Source organism: Phyllostomus hastatus, unplaced genomic scaffold, assembly GCF_019186645.2.
Source record: "Phyllostomus hastatus isolate PE091 unplaced genomic scaffold, TTU_PhHast_1.1 phas_contig_86, whole genome shotgun sequence".
NCBI classification, from domain to species: domain Eukaryota; kingdom Metazoa; phylum Chordata; class Mammalia; order Chiroptera; family Phyllostomidae; genus Phyllostomus; species Phyllostomus hastatus.
This window is the reverse complement of record NW_025333977.1, coordinates 50,041,649-50,053,733: the sequence shown is the minus strand read 5'-3', so window position 1 is coordinate 50,053,733 and position 12,085 is coordinate 50,041,649. Positions and strand designations below refer to the sequence as shown.

At 35.2% G+C, this 12,085-nt stretch overlaps 1 protein-coding gene across 6 annotated transcripts in view; it reads left to right on the top strand.

Moving 5' to 3' along the window:
• Window positions 1-12,085, top strand: part of USP25 (ubiquitin specific peptidase 25) — a 126,804-nt gene that overhangs the window by 27,430 nt on the left and 87,289 nt on the right. For all 6 annotated transcript variants that reach the window (XM_045851126.1, XM_045851124.1, XM_045851122.1 and 3 more), the window contains one exon: window positions 7,331-7,454. In XM_045851126.1, the coding sequence (XP_045707082.1) occupies window positions 7,331-7,454 (124 nt within the window). The remainder of the gene's footprint in view (window positions 1-7,330; window positions 7,455-12,085) is intronic.

The following is a 12,085-nucleotide window of genomic DNA, read 5'->3' as shown; positions in this document are numbered from 1 at the left end:
CCTTAGAACAGGGTAAAGGGACAGAGTGTGACTGAGATACAGTTGCAGGTCAGGCACGGGATGTGGTATTTTAGATGCAGAGCCAGTCAGAAATGTCTCTTGGATGAAGTCACATTTTATAGATACTCCTAAATGAAGTGCGAGAGTGAACTTCATGGATGTCTGAGGGAAGTGTATCTCAGGCTAGGGCCTCAAGGCAAGAGTGGATTTGACTCAGAAGATGAATTGTGAGGACACAACCATGGCTGAAGCAGAGGGAGTGAGGGTGAAAATGGTCACGTACTAAGTTCCAGCCTCCTGCTCACCATCCCTGGGCTCACATTGGCCTTTCTGAGGGCACTCCCATCCTTCTGGTGGCTCAGTGTTTTTGTATGTTTGTTTGTTTTTGTTTTTTCTTTTTTTATAGCTCTTCCTAATTTTCCAAAACAACCAGTTAATTTGCAGTTGTATCAGCTTTTGTGTGTATATATATATATTTTTTTTCTTTCAGTTGCTTCTGCCCTGGTACATATTCTTATTACAATTCTTTTCAAACTCTTGTTCAACACCTTAACTCCTAACTCCCAATACAGAGTTCTTTCTACCAATATTGCTCCCCTGCCTAGAAGTTTTTGCTGGTGGTAAATATAAACTTGGCTTATTAAAAAACAAAAAGTATTTCTCCCAAGTTTAGTACTACATAAATAAAGAAAACAATGGAAAAACTTACTTTTCTGAAATCAAAATCTTTATTCATTTTAGTTCAACTAGATTGTGGGCTAAATTAGCTTTTGTCAACTAGTGTAGATGCCTCATTGTCATTGAACATGTTATTTTCATGGGGAATGAATTATGAGTTTAACAATTGCATACATTTAAAGTCTAATTTATTGGTAAATTGATGGCTGCTTATTTTGGGAGTTAGCAGAGAAGTGTTTGGTAGTTAGTTTACTCAAATGGTAATTCTTTGGAAAGTAAAAGATTTATTAGGGTGAATGTTATATTTTGGTATATATATTTCTGACTTGATGGAAAAAACTTTTTAATTTGGGCAGACGAAAATGTTGGAGATTACTGCTCATAGGCTTTTGTAATATGCGATTTTCTAGTGTTACTCAACTAACACTAACATGCTTATGCACTTGATTGGGTTCACACCAATATTGGGTCAGCCAAAAGGTTTGTATTTTTCGTAAGATGGCTCTAGTTTCTTTAACTTCATTTGAAACAGTTGTATTGTATTGTATTGTGACAGTTGTCATATGCATTTAAAAATCTATCAAAATTGCCCTGGCTGATGTAGCTCAGTGGACTGACCATGGGCCTGCAAACCAGAGAGTCACTGGTCTGATTCCCAGTCAGGACACATCCCTGGGTTGCGGGCCAGGTACCCAGTAGGGGGTGCTCCAGAGACAACCACACATTGATGTTTCTCTCCCCTCTTTCTCCTTCCCTTCCCTTCTTTCTAAAAATAAATAAATAAAACCTTTAAAAATAAAAAAATCAAAATGGTGGATTTTTATGTAGCCACTTTAATATTGAAGATGGAAAAAAAATATGCAGCATTTCCAGCATATTATGCTTCATTACTTCAAGAAAGGTAAAAACACAACTGAAACACAAAAAAAGATTTGGCAACATATAGAGAAGGAGTTGTGACTGACCGAACATGTCAAAAGTGGTTTGCGAAGTTTCATGCTGAAGATTTCTGTCTGGACAATGCCCACGGTCGGGTAGACCAGCTGAAGTTGATAGCGATCAAATCAAGACATTGAATAAGGTCAACTTACCACATGGGAGATAGTGAGATACTCAGAATATCCAAACCCATAAAATTGTTGGTAAAAATGAAAAATGTGTCTTATTTTATGGAAAAAAACATATGGACTGTTTGGCCAACCCAATACTAGAGGGAGGGGTAGTTAAAACAAAGTTTAGTGTCTTCCCTTGGCACAGATATAAAAATATTCGTAATACTTTGATATTTGGATAGAACTGTTACAAAGGCTAAATTTTTGTAATTGACTTTTGCCCATTAGAAATTGTTTATAGCCATGCTTATGCTCTGTCCTGTTTTGTGTGTAAGCTGGGTAAGCATATAAGTAAATCGTAGAGGGCTAGTTTTAATTGTGAAATTGATAGTTCATTAGGTATTTTATGGAAATCATCCTACAGTGCCAGGAACAGAAGAAATTTAGGTTTAACTATTTATTGAAAGAACATCTTTTTATTTTTTAAAACATTATTTTATTGTGCCCTGGCTGGCGTAGCTCAGTGGATTGAGCACGGGCTGCGAACCAAAGTGTTGCAGGTTCGATTCCCAGTCAGGCCACATACCTGGGTTGCAGGCCACAGCCCCCAGCAACCGCACATTGATGTTTCTCTCTCTCTCTCTCCTTCCCTTCCCTCTCTAAAAATAAATAAATAAAATCTTTGAAAAAAAAAATTACTTTATTGTTGTTCAATTAAAGTTGTCTGCATTTTATCCCCACCACTCCCCACCACACCAGCCAAACCCACCTCCCTCCCTTGCTTGCACTCTCCCCCTTGGTTTTGTCCATGTGTCCTTTATAGTAGTTCCTGAAAACCCTTCTCCCATTGTCCCCTCCCACTTCCCCTCTGGCTGCTGTTAGATTGTTCTTACTTTCAGTGTCTCTGGTTATATTTTGCTTGCTTTTTTCTTTTGTTGATTAAGAATGTTTTTTCTTAATATTGGTCTTACATGTATTTGGTGTATGAGTAGGTTATAATAGTCTTCTTTCAGGATTGCCATATCGTTCTAAAATATCCTATTGAAAGAAGCTTTATTATGTAATGGGAATAATGGGAATATAATGAAGAAAATTGTAGTTACATTAAAGCTACAGGCAGATAATAAATAAACCTTCTTCATTGCTTAAAGGAAGGAAGTCCCAGCTTTTCAGTTGAAGAGCAGTAGTTTCTGGTCAACTAACCTTTTTGCATTAACTATTACTATTGCTTGTTTCTTTCTCTGCTCAGACTCAAACTTCTGACGCTAGGTGTGTGAGTTTTTCCCCCACAACCAACCAGTGCACCAGCAGTAGCTGGGTGTCCTACAGTTTAATTCACTTCTGAAACTATTTCCAGGTTAAGGGCCCAGTCCCATAAGACTGCCACCACTTTGGAAGCCATTCACAAGTATTGAGTCTCAACTTACCCACGCGTTGTCTGACTTGGCTACAAATTGAGGGTTCTCACAACCCCCTCCTCAAGTTTGATAATTTGCTATCATGGCTCACAAAACTCAGGGAAACACATATATTTACTGGTTTGTTATATAACAAAGGATATGATAAAGGATACAGATGAACAGCCAGGTGAAGAGTTCTGTGAAGCAAGGTCTGGAAGGGTCCCAAGCACAGGAGCTTCTGGCATGAAGAGATGGGGAGGACCATCCTGCCAGCATAGCATGTGGATATGTTGACCAACCAAGAAGATCTCCAAACTCTGTAGTTTAGTTATTTTTCTGGAGGCTTCATCAGAGAGAGGAAGGATTGATTATTAACTTAATCTTAGGCCTTCCCTCTTCCCTGGAGAGGAGGAGGTGGGGCTCAAAGTTATAAGCTTTGCACCATGGCTTGGTCTTTCTGGAAACCCGTGTCCATTCTGAAGCTACTCAGGAGTCCGCCAAGAGTCAGCTTACTAGAACAAAAGATGCTTCTATCACTCAGGAAATTTCAGGTGTTTTAGGAGCTCTGCATCAGGAACCAAGGTCAAAAACCAAATGTTAAAAATTGCATCTTTATCACTTACTTTGCTCTTTGCATGATTTTAATAGCACCATCTATTGGTAATTTTGAATATATTTCCTTTCAAAGTTTGGAAGAATCTGTACATTATAAAACAAATTGAAATTTTTAGCATCATTTGATTTCATCAGAAAAGCTGTTAAGTACTGGGAAGATATTAAGTTCACAATGGTGGAAAAGTTTAACAAAGGTCCAACTTTTGCTTAAAATTTTCATATTAATCATTGGCAACAAATACTCTTATTTGTTTTCTTCCAAGTGACAGGTCACTTTGTTTACTTTTGAGAAAATGCTTTCCAAATACTGAAGTCTGACTACTCATAGTTTGTAGTGTGCTGATGTTTTTTTAAGTAAAAATAGTGTTCCATGAAAAAATCAGCTGGTTGAGCCTGCAGCTGAAATATTGCACTAATGTCTGCTCTAGAGCAGCAGCCTGTTTTGATACACAGCCAAAGTACTTCCCATTTTGTGAGAGTATTAAAGAACATGAAAGTCAGTGTTCCATATTTAATAAATTTTTCTCCTTTTTATCAAGGAAGTAAGAGAAACTAGACCTTTTTTAAAAAAATAGTGTGTGTGTGTAGTTGTGAGGAGTACAATGAATTGTGCACACAGCTTGGTTCTGCTGCTCTGATTTGTTCTAAGTAGCAGCAGTTTTTAAAGCAGTGTTGTTCTGCATTGTCAGTGCAGACGTGAGCACAGCAGAAGAGGCAAGTAGCATGTTAGTAATACCGTGAGAATATTTTTTCCTTAGGGTTTTCCCTTTTCTCATAGGGTTATGGGGATCCCCAAGGACCCGTGGACCACACTTGGAGAACTGCCAGTATGCAGAAAAGACCACTTGATTTAATAGTTAGAAGACTTAAATTGAAACCTGTCCACATTCTTTATTTTTATGTTATACTTCATTTTCACAACTTCAGTTGTCTCATTTATGAAACAGGGTTAAAAAACATCTTACCTTGCTATTTTCTTTTTTGTTGCTTGAGTTACAATTGATAAATTATGAAAAGCTCTGAGAATGATTGTTGCTATTCTTATGTAATTTTCTGCTCCAGCCACTTGGGTTTACTTGCCAGCCATGAAATGGTAAACACTCATGATTGTTTCAAAGAAATTTAGTGGGGGTTTGCGGTCTTCAGAAGTCAGTGCAGGTACTGTTGTTCAGCCTTCTGAAAGGACTCCCAGGTTCTTGCTGGATTGGCCAGCCAGACGAGCTACTACTCCCTCTGCTGCCACAGTTACGCTGGGCGTGAATCAGGCTGTGTCTGGGACCACTGAGTTCAGGAACATGCCTCTGCTGCTGTAGCCCAGGGAGCAGGCTGCCAGGATTAGGGCACAGCCATTGAGCTGTGTCTGGATGTTGGCATGCAGAGCCCAGTTGCCACTTCTCTATCTCTTGACATCCCTTATACTGGAAACTGGACAATGGAACAACCCGCATCTCTTCAGTCGTATTGGAGAAAACAGCCAAAAGCAGGATAATGGTTTCCCCTCACTTCTGCCTTCCAAATCTCACATTAGTGTATCCAGGTGGTAGACTTAAATTTTACCCAGAACTTCAACCACAAGTGAATTGGGAAAATAGGTTTATTTGTTTTAATATTTACAGCTTCTGTAGTTGAAGAGCGCATACTAGGAGGATGAGAGAATGGAGTCTGAGGGTTAATTGATTGTATCTGCCAAACTGGTTTTTCTGCCTCTTTGTGCTTTGCAAATTGTTTCCTTTACTTCCATTATTCTTTCTGCACTCACCCGTTATAATCATTACTTAATGATTCATTTTTATAGGCCATTTTATGCCTCTCTCGTCCTACCTTTCTCTTTATCAGTATTCATACAGATTCCTACTGGACTGGATGAATGCATTTGCAGCTGCATTCTAGCTGGACTTGTATTTTGTGAGCCAGGCTTAGGAAACCTTTGGATGGTTGGTGAACATAGGCATGCTTCACCATTTCAGTTACCTTTGATATATTAACTTTGCTCCACATTTTATTTGATGGAATTTTTTTGGATCCTACTTAACTACATTTTTGTGAGATTTACTATGCTAAGGACATTTTAAAAAACACCTTCCATAGATAACTGTTACTTCTAATATTTTTAATATTCTTATAAGCTACTGTTTGGAAGGAAAAAGTGTGGATAACAATAGAAGTGGGCTTTTGAAACTGTCAATATACATTATTTCCTACTCATTAAATGTGGGATATTCTTTTCTAGTACCTGTATAAAACCCTTTAGCCAGATGGTAAAATGCAAGTGCCTTATTTCCAATGCCCTATCCCATTTTATTTGTCTCTTGTAAAATTCCAAGATTACACAGAAAAATTAATATTTAACGTGTCTCAAATACAATAAACAATGAGTGCAGAACTTGTTCAAAATATCAATAAGCATAATCTCAGCCATGTAAAGATAAGGTAATAAAAGCTATAGTTTCTCAACATTCTCTTTTGTTAAACCCCTACTTTTCAACAATTATGATTCCTATCATTGTTTAAATGATAATGGGAATATTGTTGGCATCTTTTGGGTTAAGGAAATTGACCAGTTTACGTTGGCAAATTTGATTTTAAAAGTTTTTATAAAGTATAGTGATAATTATAGCCTTCATTTTTTAGATAAAGAATACTTATAGCACCAATACTGTATTGTTAGAAAAGAAAATAGTATCATTTATTTGTATATTTATTTTGGTGAAATGAAATCCTTTTGTCAAATTTAAAGGGCTGCCCTGGCCAGTGTGGCTCAGTTGGTTGGAGCCACACCTGTATACTGCCCTGTATACTGAAGGGTTGGGGGTTCAATTCCCGATCAGGGCACATGCCTAGCTTATGGATTTGGTCCCCAGTTGGGCTGCATGTGGGAGACAACCAATTGATGTTTCTCTCTCCCCCCTTTCCTCTCTCTCTAAAATCAGTAAACATATTTTAAAAAAATATTTAAAGGGCTGCAGGTTTATTAAATACTTCAGAGGGTACAGAAGTGCTTTTTGTAGAAAATGAAAGATTCTTACACTTTCTACTCCCTTAACCCTCCCTCCTCAAAATGAACCACTGGTTAACAATTTGGAACATATGTCCAGACTTTAAAAAAAATGTGTGTGTGTGTATGTGTGTGTGTCACACACACAGTCAGTTTCTGAAATGTAATTTTTGAGAGCTAAGCTATTAATTATACTATGACGGATAATATCTAGTTGGCCACATGGACAAACTGTAGTGTATGTTTGTGTTAACTTTGGAAAGCATGAATGTGAATGTTGATTTTGATTTGTGTTAGTAAAGAAACTTATTAGCTTTTAATCAGAGACTATAATAAATATTGAGATTCCTCTGCAATGAAAAATATTTATGCTGCTATTGTTTTAGGTATATTTTAGAGAAGATCATTAAGTTCTGAAGTATACCAGTTTATAATTGGTTTTCATTTCTTCAGAGAGGCTCTTAACACATAACTAAGTTGGTGCTAACTTTGGTTTGAAAGGGTATATTGGGTATAGAAATATCCATGATAAGAATTACCTTTCCTTTTGTTTGACTTTTAATTTTGAGTAAGATAGTTTTGCTTTTCAGATGTGATTGATCTCACTGGAGATGATAAAGATGATCTTCAGAGAGCAATTGCCTTGAGTTTGGCGGAATCAAACAGGGCATTCAGGGAGACTGGAATAACAGATGAGGAGCAAGCCATTAGCAGGTAAAAACATAATTTGTATAAATAGATATAAGTACTATCTATAATATAAATAGTAATTGGCTTTAATTTCAGCAGGCACAAAGATATACTTTGTTATTCTAAATAAATTATTAACATACTTCAGTATTGTTTTTATATTTTTCCTAACCAAAATATTCATATTCTAGTTCTAATTGCACTTGAAGCTTAGATTTTAGGATTTGAAATTGTAATATGGCTATACATTTAGGTGTATATTTTAATATTTCTTTGATTTTTCTCCTAACCCCTTTTTGTATACATTGTCCAATTTTACTTATAAAATTGTCATTTATAGCTGGAATCAGCCAAGGTTTTCTGTGAAGGGCCTATTGTACATGTTCTAGGCTTTGCTGGCCATATCGTTTCTGTTCCAGTGACCCCACTCTGATGCTGAAGTGCAAAAGCAGCCACTGATCACACATAATGAGTGCAGGTGTGTTCCAATAAATCTTGATTCACCAGAACAGGCTGCCACCTGGAGGTGGCTCATGGTCCATATTTTGCCAAACACTGATATATAGTATGATAGCATAAGGGTTTTTTTTAATTTTTTTCCTTTTGTAAAGAAATTGGCAAGATTCCAAGATGTGTGATGGAATGATAACATGTATTTTCTTATTTAATAATAGCCAATATTTTTAGTTTGAAACAGTTTGATCTACCAGAGCATTAAATAAGTAAATTTGATTTTATCACAAAATAATTCTAATGAAAAAAAACTTGTATAAATTATAAGTAACTATAATCTTCTGAACAACTCTTTGGAGGCATTGGTAACTCTTACTGAAGGAGCTATTTAACTTTTAAAAGGTTACATGATTTTCCAAAGGTTTACAGTGTAGATGGGTCTTACGACTCCAGAGTTATTTTTCCTGTAACACAGGTTGGTAACAGAAAATACCAGCTTTCTTATAATTTTCTTGGCACAACATCAGTGATAAACTTCTAAGTAATCTTAAATTAATGTATAGTAGGAGATATCTCAAAATGCTATGTTTACGCTATGCATGTAATTTTTCTTAGTAATACTTTTAACTGTCTTTAAGTGTTATTTTGGAAACTATCTGTGAGACTTACATTAAAATGGAAAGGCGTAATTAAAATTTATTAACCTCTTTAGTGTGGCTAATATCATTTAATGCCAGTATTTTTAAATGAAAACCAAAAATACATAGGCTCTCTTTACACATTTTAGGTAGGTTTATTTTGTGAAGGATTAGGGAAATTATAAAATTAGTTTTGTCTTAAAAAATAGATTGAGCCCTGGCTGTTGACTCAGTAGACTGAGTGCCAGCCTGTGAACCAAAGGGTTGCTGGTTTGATTCCCAATCATGGCACATGTCTGGGTTGTGGGTCAGATCCCCAGTCAGGGACCTCGAGAGGTGACCACACATTGATGTTTCTCTCTCTCTCATTCTCCCTCCCATTCCCTCTTGAAAAACAAATTAAAATCTTTTGAAAAAATAGATTGAAATGAAATAGTTGTCTTGAGCAATTATATAACTTGGCAGTACTTAAGCTTTGATAAGAAATGTTTTAAACACGAAATACATGCGATGGGTTTCATATTTAAGGGGAGTGAGGGTCTACTATGTGAAAAAGGTGTGAAATAGTATCAGCAGTTTCATGTCAGGTGTTTTCTAATTTTAAAATAGTGTGTACTAATTAGATAATAAAAAGTAAAAAGGATTTAAAAGATAGGGGATTAAGACTATTTCTAATCTATTATTAAACTCAACCTATGTATTATATATTGTTTTAGATACTCATTTTTGTCCAACAGAAAAAAAATTCTTAAGAGAATTCTTTTTCTTATTCTTGGTCTTTTCATTTTTAGTGTACTTTTAAAATAGTAAATATTTTATGAAAAGTTTTTATTGTAGATAACATTATAGAGGTTTTGGAATAGTATAATTTTACATAAATTTATATTCTGTAGAAATAAAAAGTGATTAATTTACTGTGGCAAATGCAATTGTTTTCATTGGTATGTGTAGATTTTCTAATTTACAATTTAAAATGTTAAATGCAAAGTGCATTAATAAACATGTATACATTTTATAATTTAAAAATGTTAAATGTAAAATGTGCACATAATAAGCATGTATATAAATCACATTGTATCAGAAAAAAGAATATGAGAATTCTAGCTAAACTTTTGGCAGAGTTATATTTGTTTCTATGCATTTTTATTAAGGGGAGGACTTAAATTCTAAAGGCAAAATGATGCATTTTAATGGAAAAATGTTAAATGCTATGCTTAAAAGTAAATTTAAGTGTTTGTTTTTTACCTAAGTTCAGTTGACAAATTTTGCCAAAGTAAATGGTAGAATCATTTGACTTGTAAGTTTCTATTTCATTAGACAAACTTTAATATGAGTTCACATATTTGGAACACTATATCATTGTGTATAATTAAATGAGATAAAGACTATCTTTTTACATATTACAATCCTGTGTTTAGGCACCCATAAATTTCCTGGTATAATTTTTTAAGTTGATTTTTTAAATTTTATAAGAAATGTATGCTCTATTTACAGATAAACATTTATATATAAATTTATCTATAATGATATATATCAACTATTGTATTATATATGTCACTTATGAATCTATGCTTACACACATTACTAAAGTGTACTTGTTAATATAATTACTTCTTACTTTCAGGATTGAATGTATTTATAATTATCTCTTGGTCTTCATTGTTTAGGTGGAGAATAAGTAGAGTGTGGATAGTTGAAATTTACTAATAGTTTAGTGCATTGTGACTGGTCTGGGTCTATGGCATATTTCTTGTAAAAATTACTTGCTTCATGAAATTACTCTCAACTAGCTTTATAAGGCTAAGTTCTAGTTAGAATTGTTAAAAAGAGCATACCTCCAACTGTTTCAAGAAATATGGTAGACACATTTTCTAGTGGAACACCAAAATGTGTTGTTTCTGTTGGATATAAAATTTAATAAGATCTTCTTAAAAGTATTATAGAATTGGTAAGATGGTAAGACTAAAAATCAAAGTGAAGGAATGAGCCCAAAGAGTAAGTTTGGAACACTGAAACTCACTTTTTGAGATGATGAATATGCTTGTGTGTATAAACTTGAACTTTATTTATAATGTCCTTTAGAATGTGTCTATGTAAGTAAGGTAGGAAGCTTTAATAGGAGCTCATTCCCCTTATTGAAATGCTTTTACCAAGGGATGACATTCGTAATAAGGGTTAAATGAGAATCATTTCCCCCCTAAAGCCCCTGGAGCACTATAAAGATAGCTGCCTTGGTTCTGAGGAGTGCTGTTGTAAGTAATGGAACTTGCCCCAGAGGAGCTGTATCTTGGTTTTGAAACAAATCTGTGCTACTTTAATGGTCCAATAAATCTTAAGTCGGGGATTTGGTTTTAAAGGGTGTTAGATTTGTGTTGTCCCTAGTCCCTGGCAGAATCAAAAATACATTCTTTATTTAGGAAGGTGTCTTTATCCTTGTCCTCAAAGAACTCCTTTTGGTAAGTTTTGTAGCTCTATAAGCCCCACCAATCAAAATTACCAAACATACTTGGAAAAAAGTTACCCAGCAAAAATGCACTCATTTGTTTAGATATTGTGGTTGATAGAATTATGCTTTAGCTTTAAAGGAAATAAGGAATGCTTGAAAGTAATGACCTAACACATTTGAAAAAGAACTGAAAATATCCTTTCGAAATGAAAATTGGAATTAATAAAATTAAAATACAGCAAAGGTTTAATAGATTAGAAATAGCTAAAGAGCATATTACTAGACTAGAAGATATATAAGAAGAAGTTATCCAGCCTGTAATGGACAGCTGTCGGTAAAGATGGAAAAAAGTTGCAAGATTTGGAAAATAAACTGAGTAGGTCTAAGGTACATTAATTGGTATTATAGAAAGGAGACAGTGGGTGAGAGGCAAAATGTAAAGAGGCAGTCACTAAGAATTTTTTAGAAGTGAAAAGAAAACCTGTAATTTTATGAAGCCCAACAAATCCCAATCATGAAAAGTAAAAGAAACCAATATATACATTGCATTATAGTGATACTCCAGAACACTTAAGACTGGGAAAATCTTAAAAGTACTCAGGAAAAAAGTGGAATTATCCTGAAAACAGGGACAGTGAAAGTGACAAATGATACAAATTGACACAGCAAATAAGGCATATGGAAACAAAACCACCAGAATTCTGTACTGGGTGAAGCAGTGTGGCATAGTCTCACCATGGCATTCTTCCTTGTGATGAAGGCACCAGGGGCAGTTCTGAAAGACAAGAGCTACTACTCTCTGTCCCATGTCTCCCTCACCCCCAGATGTAGGGTGCTTCCACTGCTACAAAATCGGTGTGTCCCATTCCAGTAATAATTTCACCTTTTTTTCCCAGCAGTTTTCTACTTGCACCTCACCTTTCATTCAAAAGGTCAGATACAATAGGAACAAAAGCATTTTTGTAAAATTATAGGGACCATTTGTGCCTCCCACTTTGGCCAGCATGGGCCACTGATGAGGAACTGGAGTAGTGTACTAAACCAAGTAATCATTATTTTGATTCTCTAAGACTATTCAGCACAACAAGGAAATCCAGGTGTCTGAACTGGAATTAAGT